The sequence below is a fragment of the Vigna angularis genome, chromosome 2, assembly GCF_016808095.1.
Source record: "Vigna angularis cultivar LongXiaoDou No.4 chromosome 2, ASM1680809v1, whole genome shotgun sequence".
Classification (NCBI taxonomy): domain Eukaryota; kingdom Viridiplantae; phylum Streptophyta; class Magnoliopsida; order Fabales; family Fabaceae; genus Vigna; species Vigna angularis.
Window position 1 is genome coordinate 49,635,169 of NC_068971.1, and position 20,285 is coordinate 49,655,453.

Here is a 20,285-nt window from a genome sequence, read left to right on the forward strand (position 1 = left end):
AATTTTTATCATTGTCTAACATTAAATAATATTTTTGAAATTCATTTAAGAATTATTTCTTTAAAATAAAAATGTTTTAACTAATATATCTAGTCGTATAAGGATAGTCTCCAAGAGAAAAACTTTAATTTCAATTTTTATAATTAAGTAGAAAGATAAACAACATATTATTATTCCTTACAAAAAATAAACAAACTTTATGAGAAATAAATAATTACATTGACAACATTAATTAAAATTAAATCGAGACAACATTGATGTAGTTATGGGCAAATAATTGTTATAGATAATTGTTACAGATATATTTTAATCAATTATTTTTAATGTTATTATGTTAATACATTATAAAAATTAAATAATTTTCTAAATGTATTTTAAAAATACAAATTGAAAATATATAATTGAAATATTAAGTGTGCATAAAATCTAGTATCCTACGTGTTAAAAGATACGAGGTCATACATCTTCTGATGAAGGCAAAGTTGACAACTATTGCAGAAGAAGATCAGAAGGGTTTTGCCGGGGACCACATTGTGTCGTAGACGCAACGTAAACGGTGTTCGCTGTTACACACAAAAAGTGTAACGTAGGTCACCCTTTTTCCTTTTCTTTTTCTGATCACGTAAAAGTGGTGTTGGAGAGTCTTTCAAACCCACACCACTGCGTTTGATTTTGTGGTGTGAAGGTGTATGTAGTCTTTGTTTGTAGAAAGGTTACATTTTTGTAGCAAGATTTCGTATAAAGATTCGTATCGATCACTTCCTGTTCATGCGTTGTTTGAACATCATCATTATCATGTTTTGACTTTCGCAGAATAACTAACTACTTTAAAATATATTTATATTTTAGAGTCCTTAAATCTCTCGTTTTAGGCTTGGTTTATGATGATTACGCATTAATGGGGAGAGCATAATCTGATATTTGACTTTTTCACCGGTGTGTTTTCTCAGATTAATTTTCACACGTCAAACTGCGAGAGGAAGTGTTCAGATATATATAGTGAGGAGAGAGATGCCGCAAACAAAAACCAAATTTCGATCATAACTCTTCCTAAACCTTAAACCTAGTCACATTCTTTCTCAAACCCCCTTCACTTTGTGTTGTCGTTTGTTCTTTACTGAAAAACATGAAGTTCTGCAAAAAATACCAGGAATACATGCAAGGCCAGGAGAAGAAGCTTCCAGGCGTAGGATTCAAGAAGCTCAAGAAAATCTTGAAGAGGTGCAGGAAAAACTCTCCATCTCAGAAACCCCTTAATGCACCCCTTGCCGCCAAAACCTGCCCAGACCAATGCCCAGGTTATCAATTTCTTTTTCCTATTTCCTTATGTTTCGAAGTTTCGATTTTTACCTCTTACAGAATGCAATCAACCGGATATAGAGGGGAATGATTGAGGGAGAACAAAAACGGCTCTTTTATTTGTTTTTCTACCCTATTAACCAATTTCCTTATATTTTAACTTTGATTGCTTGATGTATTCATTTTCTTGTATCTGTCATGTGGCTAACTTGATATAAGTATTCAGTGTGCGATGGAACCTTCTTCCCTTCCCTTCTGAATGAAATGTCAGATGTAGTGGGGTGTTTTAATCAGCGTGCGCAGAAATTGTTGGAGCTGCATCTCGCTTCTGGCTTCAGAAAGTACTTTTTCTGGATCAAAGGCAGATTGCAAGGAAACCATACTGCTCTGGTTCAAGAAGGCAACGATCTTGTCACTTATGCACTCATAAATGCCATTGCAATTAGAAAAATACTCAAGAAATATGATAAGGTATGCTTATATTTTCTGTTTCCCCCGAACAAGTTTTAACAAGGACCAAACGTAGATATGGTTTATTAGGTGCTTTTGGGGTTTTGGAGTTGGAGTAGTTCTGTTCCTATCAGAATTGGGGAGTTAGTAAATCAAGGGAACTAAAGGTCTGATTATTATGGAAAAAAAATCTCTGATTCTGATTGAATAGAAATTTCAAAATTAAGTAATCTAATTTGAGTTTGTAAATATCCGTTTTGTATGGTAGATTGGTAAAGGTTAGTTTATGTCATCTTGGTGAAAATTTATGAGTGTTTGTTGTGTGTTATTTCTTCTACTACTGTCACTGCAGATTCATTATTCGAAGCAAGGGCAATTATTCAAGTCGCAGGTCCAGAGTATGCACAAGGAGATTCTTCAGAGTCCCTGGCTTTCTGAGCTTATGGCCTTCCACATCAATTTAAGGGAAACTAAGGTCAAGTCAAGGAAGGCACATGCTCTGTTCGATGGATGTTCTCTCACAATTAAGGATGGGAAGCCCTCCCTTACTTGTGAGCTCTTCGATTCTATCAAATTGGATGTTGACTTGACTTGTTCTATATGCTTGGTAAGTTTCTTATTATCAGTCATTGGATGAGTTTGCTTCAAATTTAATGTATCATTTGTTTTGTATTTGAATATTACTGTTGTACGCATGCAAGAAAGGTCTAGTAAAGTTAAATATCATAAATTGGAATTTTAAATTGTAGTCAAATTCTGTTGCTTCCAAAACACTGAATGCTTATCCTTCAACTATTTTATTTGTTTATGGTTTCATCTATCTCATATATCAGTGATTTTCACTTTCCCTAATACAAACGCAACATCAGAAAGACACGGAGTAAATTGACAATTCAGTTTAGATTCTCCAAGTGAAACATTATGTTTCCCATTGGATTTGGACAAGCATTTTCCTAGATTATTCTTCACTTATCCACTGACGATGTTCATCCTGGCTCTTGTTACAGGACACAGTGTTTGATCCAGTTTCTCTGACTTGTGGCCACATATTCTGCTATATCTGTGCTTGCTCGGCTGCATCAGTATCTATTGTTAACGGACTTAAGTCTGCAGATTCTAGAAAGAAATGTCCTCTGTGCCGCGAGGTAAGCTCCTACAACTTCATTACTGTAACGGGAGTGTAAAACAAGGGAAATTTTTCATTTTAATTGATTCCATAACTTCACTAAAAAGATGACATAAATCATGTGAATAACTTACGATGAAATTAGGATCAAGCTCTAAAGCTTTATTTGATGTTAACTTTGAACAGCATATTTTATGTGAAACTTGCTAGAGTTCAAGCACTAAAACCAGTTTTACAGTCTAATATTCAGATCTTCCAATAGGCTAAACTAAACTCAAGTTACCGTAGTTCTGAACAACTATATGGCTCTTAGGAATTGGCTACCAAAGTCATTTTATGTCTATTCTTGACTACTTACACTCAGTTCTACTATTGTTTATCGCAGGACTCTGTATATGAAGGTGCTGTTCACTTGGAAGAACTGAATATTCTGTTAGGCAGAAGGTAAATCCTACATATCCCATTATTTGGGGGCATAAAACCAGGGGAAGTAACTGGTAAAGAAAGATGGGTGTTATTAGAACATGTTTTTATATCATCTTGTTTCTGCTAAATCCTTAAACAAACATCACTGATTTGAATCCTTTTGCAGCTGTCAGGAATACTGGGAGCAGAGGCTTGAGACTGAGAGGGTGGAGAGGATTAAGCAAATAAAGGAACACTGGGATTCACAGTGTAGGGCATTCGTAGGTGTCTAAGTTGAACACAGAATTTTCCTAACTTCTTTGTAGAGTATAAGGTTTGTTGTTTTAGTCTGAAATTAAAGTATGCATGTTTGATTGTTGTTATGCATGTAACATTGTGAATAAGGTGAAGCCGCCTTTAAACTGTGCATAAATTTGTTGGTGGTGGCAATGTTTTTACTTCTTGCCTGACGTATATATAGTGGTGTTCATTGTATGTATTTATCTGACTTTGAAAATGGATATAAAATATTTATATTTTTACCATATTGCTCTTGATGGAAAAATATTGTGGATCTCCTAAAAGATATACACCTCTACATGGAATTTCATCATCTTCTAGATATTAAGAATATTAAATTTTGAATTCATCTCATTAATTTTTTTTCTTTTATATATTTTGTTTCAACGAGACAAATCAAATCTATTGAATTTTACCTTTTTTATTAGGATAGAATATTTCAATTTTCACTAAAAGATATTTAAATATAAAAAAGTTGTTAATAATTTTTAAAATTCGTATTAATGAATTTTTTTAGTTAATTTTAGTGGAAGTTATGATTTGACTAACTATTTTGGCCGACATGGATTTTATTTGTTGACTATTATTTTTATTTTTTTTACTTTTTAATTGATGTTGGAAGACAACTTTTTCTAGTTGAGGTTGGCACATAAACAATACTAGTTAATGTGGATTAAAAGTTTATACAATTAAAAAATAATCTTTTCGAGATTAATTGAGAAAATATTACTAATTTAGGGTAATAAAAAAATAATTATTTAAAAAACTCTTATAAATAACAATAAAAAAATCTCAATTGATATCAAATATAAATTAATCATTCTTATAATGTAAAATTAATGGCGTCTTAATCTAAATCTAAAAAATAATATATATGTATATATATATATATATATATATATATATATATATATATATATATATATAAACCCATTTACTTTTTTATTTTTCAGTTAAGTTTTTCATTAGCTTTCAATACACTATTGATCCAAACACTTTATCTTTGTTATCTTTTACTTTTTATTTTATTTTTCAGCATCTACTATGTTAGGAAAAAAATATTTATTGAGATATTAATTTCGTGCTTAATAATATTTGCTTCGACAAAAAAATTATAGTTCAATAACTATAATAGTTTTGTTAAGAGAATAAATCATATTAAAATATATTAATATCCAGTTTTGTATTAGTTTAAAGAAAACATAGTTTTACAACTAAAATAATTCATTATTTTTTTTAATAGAAAAATGATTAACCAAACTTAAAAACAGTTTAGCAATGACTGGTTTATTTCATCTGTCTTACGTTATATAGTTTGGTTTAGTTCAGATTGATTTTTTCTTCTAACCTATAAACTATGAACAACCCTAATTATAGGTGATTTGATGAGATGAAACAAAAAAATGTCAGTAAGAAATGATAAGTGTTTTTGTGTGCTCAGAAGTAAAGGTGATTCATATATGCTTCATTAAAAAATATATAACATTATTGGAATATTGAACCCACTCAACACATCAATTTTCTGACATTCTTTGTCATGATCATTTCCTATGCATGGATAATCCTAGATCGAACAAAATAAGAGGAAGACCATGTTTTATTTGTCACTGATATATGGGTGCTGGAGGCAGCCATGCAAAGGAGAAGCACCAGAGATTCTTAATTTCTTATAGTCCACTGGATCGGTTGGCATATTCTTGAACTAATGCCCCAAACAGAGATTCTCTCTGAAGCAAATTGGAAGGTTTATCAAATTCTTTCGCTCGCCCTAAACAAACACAACAACAACGACAAATTCAGGCTACTATATGGAAAAGGCACAAGGATCATGCGGTGAGCAATCCAATGCAATGCAAACAGAGTAGTAGAATATATAGATATAGATATAGATATACCTGCGTCTACAACTAAAACTCTGTTACAGTCCATGACTGTGGGTATTCTGTGAGCAATGCTGATGATGGTGCATACTGCAAACTCCTCTCTTATGATCTTCTGAATAACACCATCAGTTTGAGAATCAACAGAAGCTGTTGCCTCATCCATAAACAAAAGTCGGCTTTTCTTAAGTATAACACGCCCTAGACAAAGCAACTGTCTTTGCCCCACACTCCAGTTCTCTCCGTTTTCCACCACTTCATTGTTCAAACACAACTTTCTCATTAGTACAAAAATTAAGAAAACTAAACAACCCAAATCAATCAGGAAAATCTCTCTCTACCTGAAGAGTCAAGTTTTTCCGGCTTAGCGGCAACAACATCTTTTAGCTGACAACGCTCCAAGCTCTACCACAACAGAGTTATTAGACTGATGGATTCAAAATCTTCAGCAGAAAAGTTGACAGATTTCAATTGGTTCGGTACTTACCTTCCATATTTCTTCATCTGTATGTTGTCCAATTGGATCAATGTTGCTTCTGACAGTTCCTTCAAAAAGCACAGGCTCCTGAGGAATGATGCCAAACCGTGATCTAAGATCGTGAAGTCCCAAGATGGATATGTCAATACCGTCAACCACTATTTTCCCTCCCGAAGGTTCCACCAGCCTAAATAATACTTGAATTAAAGTTGACTTTCCACTCCCAGTTCGACCCACAACACCAACTTTTTCACCTCCGGTAATGCTTAAAGTAATGCCTTTGAGCACCAGAGGAGTATTTGGACGATATCTGACCTGTTCACCAGAAGCTCGAGTCATCATGATAGTGTTGCACAATGCAAATTAGTAATGGAAAGCTCAAAATTAGAAACAATGCTCGGGTTAGTAGCTTAAAGCAATAAAAATCAATGAATTATTTTTCAAAAGATGTGCTTTCATATGTAAAACAATCAATTTCTTCATACTCAAGTTACCTGCAAGTCTCTGATATCTACATTGCCTTGACCGGGCCAATTTGAAGGAGGTAGGTGATCCTTGATATTCCATGCTGGTTCCGATGGAATATTTGTAAACTGCTTTATCCTCTCAACAGACACCATCTTGTTTTCGATGAAACAACTCATGTATACGGCCCAGAACAAGACAGTGTTTAAGGACAACCCATAAGAGAGAGATAAACCGACATTTTCTACATCAAGAAGAACAACCCAATCAGTTTATAATAAAATTTTGGTTGACATATATAGTATACGCGGCATGGGCGCATGCAATGCAAGAGTACGAGGTACTATTATTTAAACTGATGTGTATGCAGAAAATAGACACAATCGTAAGAAGTACGCAATTTAAAGAAGTATCGTTGTGATCAGAGAGTGAAATTAACATAAATAGACAATAGTTTTAGAGTTTCTTTGGTGTCAATTTACCTGGCTTTATGATATTGCTGGGTAAGATGATCATGAACATGGCAGAAATGCAAAAGACAAAGCTTCCAATCAATTCTAAGCGAAATCCCAACCACTCATTACAACTATAGTTGTGGAAATCTATTCTCAAATTACCATTCACCCGTTTCAGATTTTCATCACAGAATATCTTTTGCTTTCTGAATGAACGGATTGTCATGACCCCTGCAATGCTTTCAGAGAAGTGATGAATAACTGGGGCTTTGGTAATTGAATCCATGCGAGTAAATTCCCGAGATGATGCAAGATAGTAACCCTGAAAACACATGAATCGTTTACATAAAGTACACGAGATGAATTCAATTGCAAACACAGGAATCGTTTATTGTCTGTACATTGAACCGAAAACTCTGTAAATAACTTTAAAACGGTGGAAGCTATAGTAAAAATCCACAAATTCATATTACAAGATGGAATGCATTTTCAGTTTTACACATTTGCAACCAAATAAAGGCAAAGCATTAGAGCATTAGGGTAATAAAAATCATACCCGGTACCACATATTTAACCAGACAAGAGGAATTATCAAAATCAGCGTTGGCCAAGAATTTTGACAGGTTATGATGAAGATGCCGAGCATCGATAAGTGCATGATTATAATAGCTCCCATATATAAGGGTAGAAGGACATCAAGATTGGCTTGATCAGTGGATGCCTGCAGAAGTTAAAAAAAGAAAAATAAGTCATCATAAGAGTGTGATTAACATATGAAATGTAAAAGTTTATATTGATGAAGATGTTCCTCACGGCATACTTGGCACTAAGTTCTTACCCTACTTAGAATTCTTCCAGATGGTGTGGTGTCAAAGAAAGACATGGGCGCATGCAAGATGCTATGAAGAATTTGTGTGAAGAATAATTGTGCTGTCCTTAGCCCCATGAGAGTAAAGAAGTAGGATCTTGCCACTAACAAAACACTGGAAACAACAGCAATAATTGCATAGACGTAGATGAACAGAGAAGGGTTAAACAATTTAGCACGTTCTTCTGAGGTTTCATATGCCAACCAATAATCACTTGCCATCAAAGACACTTGCCATAACAAAGACAGGACCAATACTATTGTAATGCCCCACCACCCAAACGCCTCAGTGCAATAGAGTTTATACATACGTAAGCTCACTTTTCCAGTTGCTCTCTCCTCTTCTTGGACGAGTTTAGAGCTTTTCTTGCCACACTTAGGCTTATCAATAGAATTGTTTTCACCATTGGTTCCCCTGTTAATTGAAGCTGTCTCTAGAGCCATCGTTGGTCTGTTCAGATTTTCACCTGGCATGACCATACTGTGCTCCACTAATTCCATGGAGCTCTCATGCGCAACGACGAGAGCTTTAAAATCCATTCCAGACTCTAATAGATCATCATATTTCCCTGATTGAACTATCTTACCGTCCCTCGTCACCTTTACCAAACAGATACAAAGGTATTTGAATTACTCCCCAAATCAATACGAAGAATAGAACAAATGAAGAAGCATAACAGCGTGAGGAAAAGAAACTTACTAATATACGATCCACATTACGTAAGAAATCTACTTGATGTGTTACAAGAATAGTGGTCTTGCCTCTTAGAGCTCCCCTCACGCATTCCTGTATTGAAGCCATTCCACAAACATTAAAAATCAGATTTTGCACCTAAACTAAGGAAGAACATTCAAGTAGAAATGAAAAGTTGTTTGATAAATCGTAGGATATCACCAAAAGATTAGGGGTTAGAATCTAGACAAAGTTTTGAGTTTAACCCTCTCCAATGTTAGACCAATATCAAACTGGACTGTGTAGAATTTCTTAATGTAACAATTCATTGAATACTAGTTAAATTGTTTAAGCAACAAACTAGCACATGCTTGAGCCTGATACAATTTAGTTATGAGTAAATAAGTAAAATTACACTAAACGTAATCCAGAGTAGGACTCTAATGTTCGGAATAATCACCTTAAATATTTCAGAACCAGTATGAGCATCAACAGCACTGAAAACATCATCAAGAAGATATACATCATAGTCTTGATACACTGCCCTGGCAAGTTGTATACGCTGCTTCTGGCCTCCGCTTAGGTTGATACCACGTTCTCCAATTTCTGTCTGATCCCCATAATCCATCATTTCCAAATCTTTCTCCAAACAGCACACCCTGATAACTTCATCATACCTCTCTCTGTCCATAGGTAAACCGAAGAGAATGTTTTCTTCAATGGTCCCATTTTGAATCCAACATGTCTGTGCAACATAAGCAACACTCCCAAAAACCCGAACCTTTGGCAAAAATAAATTATTACATAGTCAGACTCAACTGTAAACATCCTTAAAAAAGTTCTAAATTTTGAACTAGAAATCATACCTTTCCAGAAATCTTGTGCATCTCTCCAAGAATTGATGCAAGAAGGGACGACTTTCCTGACCCTACGGTCCCAACAATTGCTGTAAGCTCACCCTTTTTAATTTTCAAATTGATATTTTTCAAGTCCTGCTGAGTATTATCATCATCCCAACTAAAAGTTCCATGTATGATTTCCACGGCTGTCTGTCCACCACATCCGTCCTCTCTCTCAACTGAATCATTTGACAATTCTCCGCTCAACATGAACCTGTCTAACCTCTCCAGTGATATCCTTGCTTGTGAAAGAGATATCATAGACTGTGGGAATGTCCTAATAGGCTCCTGCAATATCCTGAACACAGCTGTTGTAGTGAACACTGTGCCTGCATCAAGTTGAACTCCCAACAAAATAGCCGTTCCAAATGTAAGAGTTGACGCCAAAAACGGTGTGCTCCACAACACAACAATTGTGCCACAAATTGAGAACAGCAGCTTGGAGAGCCACCCATACTCCGTTTCACGGAAACCCAAAATTCTCTGATTGAAATGTTCCTCCCAGGCCTGATACTTGATCACACGCATGTAGCTAAGCATCTCATTCACAGCTTTCATTTTGGAGTCCCGGCTCACCATCAGATTTTGTTGGAACTTGTTGTTTCTTTGGTTGCCCATCACAGAATAGACAAAAACACCAAGCAGAGCAAGAAACGCGCCTATAACTGAGACACCTAAACAATTGTAAAGCAGAACCAAGCCAATACCAACTTGGAGTGGCATCATCCACACAGCGTGTAACTGGAGCATCATGTCAGAGAGTTGCTGGGTATCCACAGCCATGTAATTCACAATTGTCCCAACTCCATGTTCCTTCCGAGAAGAGAATGATAGCTTTAACCCCTTTCTATACAAAGAGGAGATAAGAGTGGAGCGTATGAGCATCCCAAGTTTTTGAGCTTGGAAGTTGAAATGATGAGTAGCCATGACTTCAATGAACTTAGCAACGAAAAGAATCAACACGAGGTAGTATCCTTCATATTCAGAGCTTCTCTTCCCTGATGTGAAATCCACAAAACTTTGTATCAGAATCGGCCCCACAAACATGACACAGAGCCTAATGATTGCAAGCACGGCATTGAAGACTAACTCCTTCCAAAAGCACCGAAGCAAAGTCATTATAACAGGATGCTTTGATGTCTCGTTTGACATAGGCCATTTAGATTCAAAAATGGATGACATTCTCTCAGCTCTATGCTCCGGAGAAAGCGTTGGAATCTCATCAATCTTCAGCACGGACTTGTACCCTTTACTCAGTAAGGGGTTTATCCAAATCCAAAAAGCCTTGGATAATAGAGAAGCTGAAGCAAAACCAGTAACCTCGGATTTTCTCTCAGTACCATCATGCAACTTAGCTTTTCCATCCACAAGTGGTCGTGTTTCTTCTGTAGCCAAAACAATGCCGGTGGATCCTTTAACCGCCACAAAAAGAAGAAATAACGACAGCGGGAACGAAATGAAAGAGACCACCTCGTCCACCCCGAAGCCGAAGGCTTCATCCACGTCCCCCGAGACCAAACGTATAACCGCAGAAACAGTGAACAAAGAAATGACAAAGAAAGATACAATCCAATAAACTCGAACGGATAGAGGGTGTGCAACGACCTGAAACCTTTTCTCGTGGATTATGAAGAATGCAAGCACAGCATGTGTTATGGCTTGGACTAACCAAAACACCTCGTCAACCTGCTTCCACGGCGCCATGGCGGAACTGCTAAACGTAAGAACAGAAGCAACCGTGTAGAGTATAGTCAAAACAACCACTACAGTTATGGTTAACTTAAACCGCACAGTTATTGAGAAAACGGGTCTGTTCTTTCTGATGAATGGTCTGCTGAGGTCGGTATTGGAGCCACCATTGAAGGTGGACCTTTTCCAGAGCTTGGTGGCAGCAAACACGAAGAGAAACACGAGGAGCACGACATCAACGAAAGACAATATAGCTCTTTGAGGACAAGGTGTGAGAAAAATATATCTCAGCCATTGAAGCATAGTTGAGACAAACGTGTCCTCGGAGGTTTGTTTCACAGGGAATGCACAAGAGAGGGTTGAAGATGCAAGGGACATGCTTGTGTGTGTATACCCTGGTGAAACTTCAACTTCAACTTTTCGCTCTCAGAGTCTCTCTCTTACTTCATGCACTTCTCAGAACCAGAGGTATCAATGAATTGTTATAGTAAGGTGTTGCAATGGCAAAACCATGCACACGAATTTGCACTATAAAATGATGGAGTTTTTCTTGGTAAAATAATAGCACATTAAATAACTTATATGGGAAATGTATCAGACCAAGTAATGTTTTCCATTTCTATTAGCATTTTGCATTATGAATTATTAATTGCTACTAACCATTGAGACTGATTACAGCTAAAAAATTAAAAGTATGTGAAATTTGCAGTATTTGTCTTGCTTGAAGATATAGAAAGGTTACAACTCATTTGAAGGAGCAGAACCTTACTTCCCTTCCCTTTTTGTGCATCACGCGTAGGCGAAATATAGTAATTAATTAATTAATTCCTAGTTTCTGGACTTCTTCGTTGTGCTGGCTAAGGTAACAGATGCGGGGCCATCTTTTTGTCTTTCCTTTTTCAGTTATATTTTCTTTCCAATTAGTAGTAACTATGACAGATAAAGGTAACGTATAGTATAAATAAATAAAAACTAAAGTTTTTTAAAGTAACTTTGATTTAGAAAATGAGAAAAGAGATCAAAACTATACAATAAAATAAAAATAATATAATACATTTCAGTATATTTTAAATATTTTTATCTTGTTTAGCCACAGACAACTTCTTTTTAAAAAATGTTTTCTTAATCTTTTAATTTATCTTCGTGTTTGAATTCAAAGTGTTAAATTTGGTGACAGACTTTTTAATTTATCTTCGTGTTTGAATTCAAAGTGTTAAATTTGGTGACAGACTTTTTAATTTGGATTTAATAGAGTTGTGTATACATGAGTAGAGTCACACAAGTTTAGTTTAGTTGAATCAATTTTAGATTGACTTGAGTCTATCCATCTTATTCTAAGTTTTGTTGAATCACCTCAAATTGAACGAGTCAAGTAAGAATGATAAGTGCGCATATGATTATTTAATTCAAGTAAAAATTTATCTCACTTCAATTTGGAATGACTTATAATTAACAGTTTTTTTATACAAAAAATAAATATCACAACCAAAAATATTAAAAGGATGCACATTTTTTTTCAATGTTATAAAATAAGAAATTTTTTTATAATTGTATAAATATCAAATAAGAGTATCAAATAATAATAATTGGATAAAAGTCAAGTAATTTAGAAAAGAGAAAAAATGATCAAAAGTGTCATAAAAATTGATATTATAATTTTGTTTTTATTTATTTAAAATGGTTTATGATTTTGTTATTTATTTATTTTATTTATTTTTAAAAATATCATGATTAATTTCTATAAACGATTTTTTACTTCATATTTTGAACTCGGGAACAAAATCTTCATTCTTAAGACAAACAAACGCTCAAGTGAAGAGTAATGTATGATGTATAATACAATTTGGCAATAGTCCTAAAATTTATTTCACTTTTATTATTGTGTTTTCAACTAACAACGATGCTAGGCCAAAAAAACCAACACAAACGTAGAGGAGCATAAAGAAATTCTTAATTTCTTATAGTTCAGTGGATCGGTTGGCATATTCTTGAACTAATGCCCCAAACAGAGATTCTCTCTGAAGCAAATTGGAAGGCTTGTCATATTCTTTCGCTATCCCTGACACAGAAAAAACAAATTCAAGCTACTAGATGGAAAAAGCACAAGGATCATACAGTGAGCAATCCAATGCAATGCAAAGAGAGAATTAGAATATATAGATATAGATATAGGTATACCTGCGTCTACAACTAAAACTCTGTTACAGTCCATGACTGTGGGTATTCTGTGAGCAATGCTGATGATGGTGCATGCTGCAAACTCTTCTCTTATGATCTTCTGAATAACACCATCAGTTTGAGAATCAACAGAAGCTGTTGCCTCATCCATAAACAAAAGTCGGCTTTTCTTAAGTATAACACGCCCTAGACAAAGCAGCTGTCTTTGCCCCACACTCCAGTTCTCTCCGTTTTCCACCACTTCATTGTTCAAACAGCACTTTCTCATTAGTACAAAGGTCAAGGAAACTAAGCAACCCAAATCAATCAGGAAAATGTCTCTCTACCTGAAGAGTCAAGTTTTTCAGGCTTAGCAGCAACAACATCCTTTAGCTGACAACGCTCCAAGCTCTACCACAACAGAGTTATTAGACTGATGGATTCAAAATCTTCAGCAGAAAAGTTGACAGATTTCAATTGGTTCGGTACTTACCTTCCATATTTCTTCATCTGTATGTTGTCCAATTGGATCAATGTTGCTTCTGACAGTTCCTTCAAAAAGCACAGGCTCCTGAGGAATGATGCCAAACCGTGATCTAAGATCGTGAAGTCCCAAGATGGATATGTCAATACCGTCAACCACTATTTTCCCTCCCGAAGGTTCCACCAGCCTAAATAATACTTGAATTAAAGTTGACTTTCCACTCCCAGTTCGACCCACAACACCAACTTTTTCACCTCCGGTAATGCTTAAAGTAATGCCTTTGAGCACCAGAGGAGTATTTGGACGATATCTGACCTGTTCACCAGAAGCTCAAGTCATAATGATAATGTTGCACAGTGCAAATTAGTAATGGAAAGCTCAAAATTAGAAACAATGCTCATGTTAGTAGCTTAAAGCAATAGAAATCAATGAATTATTTTTCAAAAGATGTGCTTTCGTACGTAAAACAATCAATTTCTTTATACTCAAGTTACCTGCAAGTCTTTGATATCTACATTGCCTTGACCGGGCCAATTTGAAGGAGGTAGGTGATCCTTGATATTCCATGCCGGTTCCGGTGGAATATTTGTAAACTGCTTTATCCTCTCAACAGACACCATCTTGTTTTCGATGAAACAACTCATGAATACAGCCCAGAACAAGACACCGTTTAAGGACAACCCATAAGAAAGAGATAATCCAACATTTTCTACATCAACCAAACCACCCAGTCAGTTTCATTATTTTAATAAAATTGACAACCGCAGAAATACCACTCTTAGAAAAAACGAGAGTTACTCTTGGACAACCGACACAATCATATGAACTGATGATTAATTTAAAGAAGCAATATTGTAGTGACATTGCATAACTAATGTCAATTGAAATTTAGATTAGATTTCCTTCGGAGTCGGTTTACCTGGCTTTATGATACTACTGGGTAAAATGATCATGAACAATGCAGAAATGCAAAAGACAAAGCTTCCAAGCAACTCTAAGCGCACTCCCAACCACACATTGCAGCTATAGTTGTGGAAATCCATACATAAATTAGCATTCACCCGTTTGAGATTTTCTTCACAAAAATTCTTCTGTTGTCTGAATGCACGGATTGTCATGACCCCAGCAATGCTTTCAGAGAAGTGATGAATAACTGGTGCTTTGGTAATTGAATCCAGACGAGTTAATTCACGAGATGTTGCTAGATAGTAACCCTGGAAGACCATAAATGAGATAGAAAACACAATTTGTTAACATAAAGTATACAAGATACATTTAAGTGTGAACAAATTACGCTATGATTACTGATTAATATGGATATTACTTTGTCTATACTATGAAAGCTTTTGAAAATCAGGTAATAAACTTCATACCCGATACCATATATTCAACAAAATAAGAGGGAATATCAAAAACACTGTTGGCCATGAATTTTGACAGGTGACGATGAAGATGCTGAGCACTGTAATATACATGGCAATGACAACTCCCGTGAACAAGGGGAGTAGGACATCAACATTGCTCTGATCAGAGGAAGCCTGTGGAAATTAAGAAAAAAAGTCATCATATGTGTGAGATTAAAATATGAAATGTAAAAGTTTATATCGATAAGCATAAGACTCTTGAATATGTTGAATGTCTAACACAACATACTTGGGCACCAAGGTTCTTACCCTGCTTAGAATTCTCCCAGACGGAGTAGTGTCAAAGAAAGACATAGGCGCATGCAAGATGCTACGAAGAATTTGTGTGAAGAAAATTTGTGCAGTCTTTAGCCCCAAGAGTGTAAAGAAGTAAGTTCTCGTCACCACCAAGATAACCGAAACAGCGGTAATAATTGTATAAATGGACATGAAGAGAGAAGGGTTAAACAGTCCACTTTCCATTGAGGTTTCATACGCCAGCCAATAATCACTTGCCATCAAAGATCCTTGCCATAACAAAGAAAGAACAAATACTAAAGTAATTCCCCACCAGCCAAAAGCCTCAGTGCAGTAGAGTTTATAGATATGTAAGCTCACTTTGCCGGTTTCTCTTTCCTCTTCTTTGATGAGTTTAGAACTTTTCTTGCTAGACACGGCCTGTTCAAGAGAATTGTTTTCACCACTGGTTCCCTTGTAAGTAGAAGTCACCGTTGAAGAGTTTGTTGGCCTGTTCAAATTTTCAGCGGGCACGACCACACTCTGCTCCACCAGTTCCATGGAGGTCTCATGAGCAACCACCAGAGCTTTAAAATCCAGTCCAGAATCAACTAGATCATTGTACTTTCCTGATTGGATTATCATGCCGTCCCTCATCACCTTTAACAAGCACATAGATAAGTTTTTGAATAACTCTCGAATCAAATTGAAGATTACAACACACACAGCATAACAGCATGAGCAAAAAAAGACTTACTAATATCTGATCCACATTATGTAGGAAATCTACTTGGTGAGTAACAAGAACAGTGGTCTTGCCTTTTAGAGCTCCCCTGACACATTCCTATATAAAAGACAAACGATAAACATTAGAAGTATCTCGAGTTTGTTTATGGAGTCGAATGAATTACGTCATCCCATAAACATTTGTGTGATGGCAAGGTTGTCAGTTCAACCCACTCAATGCAAAAATTCTATGAAGGTTAATTGAACTCTTCGTGCAACAAACTAGAGCATAGTGAGTAAGATTATATTTAAACACAATGCGGAGTAGAACGCTTGAACTTTGAGAATAGCCACCTTAAATATTTCGGAACCAGTATGAGCATCAACAGCACTGAAGACATCATCGAGAAGATATACATCACAGTCTTGATAAACAGCCCTGGCAAGTTGTATACGCTGCTTTTGGCCTCCACTCAGGTTGATACCACGCTCTCCAATTTCTGTCTGATCCCCATAATCCATCATTTCCAAGTCTTTCTCCAAACAACAAACCCTGATAGCTTCATTGTACCTCTGCCTGTCCATTGGTAAACCAAAGAGAATGTTTTCTTCAATAGTTCTATTCTGAATCCAAGATGTTTGTGCAACATAAGCAACACTTCCACAAACCCGAACCTTCCAGAAATATATTATTACTGCGATCAGACTTAACTACAAATATTCTTAAATAAAATAAAATAAAAAATTTATGAATTCTGAATCAGAAAAATCATACCTTTCCGGAAATCTTACGCAACTCTCCAAGAATTGATGCGAGAAGAGAGGACTTTCCTGACCCTACAGTCCCAACAATTGCTGAAATCTCTCCCTTTTTTATCTCCAAATTGATATTTTTCAAGTCCTGCTGCGTGTTATCATCATCCCAACTAAAAGTCCCATCTATGATTTCCACTGATGTTTGTCCGCCACATCCTTCTTCTCTCTCAGTTGAATCATCCAACAATTCCCTGCTCAACATGAACTTATCTAGTCTCTCCAATGATATTAATGCTTGTGAGAGAGATATCATAGACTGTGGGAATGTCCTAATGGGCTCCTGCAATATCTTGAACACAGTTGTTGTTGTGAAGACCGTAGCAGCATCAAGTTGAACTCCCAGCAAAAGAGCCGTTCCAAACGTGAGAGTTGATATCAACAAGGGCGTGCTCCACATCACAACAATATTGCCACATATTGAGAACATCAACTTGGAGAGCCATCCATATTCAGTCTCACGGAATCCCATAATTCTCTGGTTGAAATGTTCCTCCCAGGCCTGAAACTTGATCACACGCATGTAATTAAGCGTCTCATTCACAGCTTTCATTCTCGAGTCACGATTCTTCATCACATTATACTGGAAGCGGTTGTTCCTGCGGGTACCAATCACAGCAAACACAAAAACACCAAGAAGACCAAGAAAAGCAGTGATCACTGAGGCACCCAGACAGTTGTAAAGTAGAAACATGCCAATGGCAACCTGAAGTGGCATCATCCACGCAGCATTTAACTGAAGCATCATGTCAGAGAGTTGCTGGGTATCCACAGCCATGTAATTCACAATGGTTCCTATCCCATGATCCTGCCGAGCAGAGAATGATAGTTTTAACCCCTTCTCGTACAAAGCGGGGATCAGAGCGCTCCGTATAAGCGTCCCAAGCTTCTGACATTGGAAGTTGAAATGATGAGTACTCACAACTTCAATGAACTTAGCAACGAGAAGAATCAACACAAGGTAGTACCCTTCATATTCAGAACTTCTCTTCCCTGATGTGAAATCCACAAAACTTTGAATCAGAACCGGCCCCACAAACATGACACAGAGCCTAAAGATTGCAAGCACGGCATTGAAGGCCAACTCCTTCCAAAAGCAACGGAGCAAAGTCATTCTAACCAGGTGCTTCGACTTCTCGTTTGATTTAGGCCATTTTGATTCAAAAATAGATGACATCCTCTCAGCTCTGTGCTGTGGAGAAAGCGTTGGAACATCATTAGTCTTCATTGCGGACTTGTACCCTTTACTCAACAATGGATTTATCCACATAAAAAAAGCCTTAGATAACATAGAAGCTGAAGCGAAGCTAGTAACCTCCGACTTTCCCTCACTCCGATCGTACAACCTAGTTTCCTCCTCAACAAGTTGTCGACTTTCTTCTGTCGACAAGACAATACCGGTGAATCCTTTAACCCCAATAAAAAGAAGAAATAGCGACAGAGGGAGTGAAATGAAAGAGACCACGTCATCCACCTTGAAGTCGTTGCTTTCATTCACGTCCACGATTATGACCAAACGCATAACAGCAGAAACTGTGAACAACGAAGTAATAAAGAAATTCACAACCCAATAAACACGAAGCGCAAGAGGGTGAGTAACAGCTTCAAATATTTTCTCGTGGATGATCACGAATGCAAGCACCGCATGTGTTATGGCGTGGACTGTCCAAAACACGTCGTCAACTTGCTTCCACGGCACCTTGGAGGAACTGCTAAACGCAAGAACGGTAGCAAACGTGTAAAGTATAGTCAAAACAACCTCTGCGGTTAAGGTTAGCTTGAACCGAATAGTTAAGAAAATGGATCTGCTGTTTCTGACGAGTGGTTCATTGAGGTGAGTGCCGATACCGCCATGGGAGGTGAGCCTTTTCCAGAGCTTGGTGATAGTAAACACGAAGAGAAACAAGAGGAACACGACATCGACGAAAGATAATATAGTTCTTTGAGGACACGGTGAGAGGAAGAAAAATCTCAGCCATTGAAGCATAGTTGAGATAAACATGTCACCAGAGGTTTGCTTCACGGGGAATGCACAGGAGAAGGATTTTATCCATGTTTGAGATGAAAAGAACATGGTTGTTTCTGTCCTTGGGAAGAAAAACTTCACCGTCGACTGTGTCCACGCAGTGTCTTTGTGAAATAGACCTCAGACTAGAACCAAAGCTATGTCATAAAATATTATTTAATTATTAAACACGCATTCGGTTGGAACAATAAAAAATGAAACCACATTACATCATCAAGAATATTGAGAATGAATAATGTTCCAGTCTTACGAGTCACATGCGTTAACAGGGATACATAAACATGGATTACCATCAGTCACTGCTCAAAACTTTAAGGTCACTTTAAGGTCTTCTACAAGCATTTTCAATTTCAACTGAAATTGATATTATAAAACTTTCACTCACTTACTTGAATTCCCAACTGTGAGAAGAAGACAAATATCTATAAAAGCCCTTATGAAGGAAAAAGATTGAAGGTTATGGTCGTGAAGTGGGAATCTACAGATGATATATTGTTTATCATCTTATTTGTAATTAACAAGGAACAGAATTCCAACTCATTGATATGAATAATTTTAACTTAGTAATGGATGAACAAATCTAAGTAATTTTTATATTCAATCATTTTTTTATAATCATCCTTCGAAAAGTGAAGCTTGAGGACCATTTATGCTGGTTGGTGGCCAGTGGCTGCAACCTACACGGAGCGCCCTTTTTCAGCACCAACATCACGTGAAAACGAAACTTTAATTCGTATGGGAAAAATAATGGAAAGCTACAAAATCAAAATGCAGAAGGTTCAGCGATGAAGGAGATTGTGTCATAAAGGAGATTGTGTCATAAAAAGGTAGCAAAAAGGTAAACATAAAGGTTGTATCACAAAAATAGATCCCTCAAATAAAATATAGATAATTAATAATTCGCATCTAAGGGTATTTAATTTATATTTAATTTGATTAAATTAAATTAAAATTAAATTTTAATTTATATTATATTTTATATATTTTCTAACTTTATTTAAATTATATTTTAAAAATTTATAAAATATATTTTTTTTAATTTTGATGAATATACAAACAGATAAACAGTATATGTGTCGCGTTTTTTTCTCTAACCACACACATTTCCATTGTTTATCACACATTATAAAAAAAAGTAAAGTAATTTTTAAAAGATGATATAAAAAACATAGTATCAAATAAATGTTAAAAAAATTATATACATTAAAATATCATTTCTATTCACATAATATATAATAAATAAAATTAGAATATTTGATTAAGAAAAATACCAAAACAAAATAACAAGAGATATTAAAATAATTTTAAATTTTGTTTTTTATTCTATTTATAACTAATTATGAATTGTTACATGTATTATGAAATATTAAAGAGGTATTCATGAAGATAGTTTAAAATTAATTTTTTTTAACAAAATCTCTCGCCCCCAATAAATGACATGATCAATTTTAT

The 20,285-nt window shown here is 35.8% G+C and overlaps 3 protein-coding genes across 5 annotated transcripts; 1 reads left to right on the top strand and 2 right to left on the bottom strand.

Moving 5' to 3' along the window:
- The first annotated feature begins 610 nt into the window (after nucleotides 1–610).
- Nucleotides 611–3,756, top strand: LOC108327786 (E3 ubiquitin-protein ligase BAH1). 2 transcript variants are annotated; one of them, XM_017561491.1, is made up of 7 exons: nucleotides 611–687; nucleotides 951–1,298; nucleotides 1,526–1,770; nucleotides 2,102–2,356; nucleotides 2,757–2,894; nucleotides 3,261–3,319; nucleotides 3,468–3,756. In XM_017561491.1, exons 2-7 carry the CDS (start codon nucleotides 1,127–1,129, stop codon nucleotides 3,571–3,573), a joined length of 975 nt encoding a protein of 324 aa, XP_017416980.1. In that variant the 5' UTR covers nucleotides 611–687; nucleotides 951–1,126; the 3' UTR covers nucleotides 3,574–3,756. The 2 variants fall into 2 exon arrangements, with proteins under 2 accessions (XP_017416980.1, XP_017416978.1); XM_017561489.2 differs by lacking the exon at nucleotides 611–687 and having other exon boundaries at nucleotides 746–1,298.
- A 1,148-nt stretch (nucleotides 3,757–4,904) lies between these two features.
- LOC108329549 (ABC transporter C family member 4) lies at nucleotides 4,905–11,555 on the bottom strand. Its single transcript, XM_017563808.2, has 11 exons — nucleotides 9,266–11,555; nucleotides 8,860–9,180; nucleotides 8,427–8,513; nucleotides 7,697–8,326; nucleotides 7,415–7,579; nucleotides 6,886–7,180; nucleotides 6,433–6,647; nucleotides 5,948–6,253; nucleotides 5,802–5,865; nucleotides 5,476–5,715; nucleotides 4,905–5,348 (listed from the first exon to the last, which is right to left on the bottom strand). Exons 1-11 carry the CDS (start codon nucleotides 11,363–11,365, stop codon nucleotides 5,248–5,250), a joined length of 4,524 nt encoding a protein of 1,507 aa, XP_017419297.1. The 5' UTR covers nucleotides 11,366–11,555; the 3' UTR covers nucleotides 4,905–5,247.
- A 1,194-nt stretch (nucleotides 11,556–12,749) lies between these two features.
- Nucleotides 12,750–19,393, bottom strand: LOC108329258 (ABC transporter C family member 14). 2 transcript variants are annotated; one of them, XM_017563391.2, is made up of 12 exons: nucleotides 19,084–19,393; nucleotides 16,770–18,970; nucleotides 16,349–16,669; nucleotides 16,026–16,112; nucleotides 15,302–15,928; nucleotides 15,002–15,166; nucleotides 14,548–14,842; nucleotides 14,123–14,337; nucleotides 13,638–13,943; nucleotides 13,492–13,555; nucleotides 13,166–13,405; nucleotides 12,750–13,046 (listed from the first exon to the last, which is right to left on the bottom strand). In XM_017563391.2, exons 2-12 carry the CDS (start codon nucleotides 18,879–18,881, stop codon nucleotides 12,946–12,948), a joined length of 4,533 nt encoding a protein of 1,510 aa, XP_017418880.2. In that variant the 5' UTR covers nucleotides 18,882–18,970; nucleotides 19,084–19,393; the 3' UTR covers nucleotides 12,750–12,945. The 2 variants fall into 2 exon arrangements, with proteins under 2 accessions (XP_017418880.2, XP_017418879.2); XM_017563390.2 differs by having other exon boundaries at nucleotides 16,770–19,393.
- Nucleotides 19,394–20,285: the final 892 nt, after the last annotated feature.

Coding starts and splice junctions, on each gene's coding strand:
- LOC108327786 (XM_017561491.1), top strand. CDS start 1,127: ATGAAGTTCTGCAAAAAATACCAGGAATACATGCAAGGCCAGGAGAAG. Junction 1,299..1,525: donor CTGCCCAGACCAATGCCCAG/GTTATCAATTTC, acceptor ATAAGTATTCAG/TGTGCGATGGAACCTTCTTC. Junction 2,357..2,756: donor TGACTTGTTCTATATGCTTG/GTAAGTTTCTTA, acceptor CTCTTGTTACAG/GACACAGTGTTTGATCCAGT.
- LOC108329549 (XM_017563808.2), bottom strand. CDS start 11,365: ATGTCCCTTGCATCTTCAACCCTCTCTTGTGCATTCCCTGTGAAACAA. Junction 8,327..8,426: donor GTAATGTGGATCGTATATTA/GTAAGTTTCTTT, acceptor TGTTTGGTAAAG/GTGACGAGGGACGGTAAGAT. Junction 6,254..6,432: donor TAGATATCAGAGACTTGCAG/GTAACTTGAGTA, acceptor TCTGGTGAACAG/GTCAGATATCGTCCAAATAC.
- LOC108329258 (XM_017563391.2), bottom strand. CDS start 18,881: ATGTTCTTTTCATCTCAAACATGGATAAAATCCTTCTCCTGTGCATTC. Junction 16,113..16,348: donor CTGGTTCCGAAATATTTAAG/GTGGCTATTCTC, acceptor TCTTTTATATAG/GAATGTGTCAGGGGAGCTCT. Junction 14,338..14,547: donor CAGTAGTATCATAAAGCCAG/GTAAACCGACTC, acceptor TGGTTGATGTAG/AAAATGTTGGATTATCTCTT.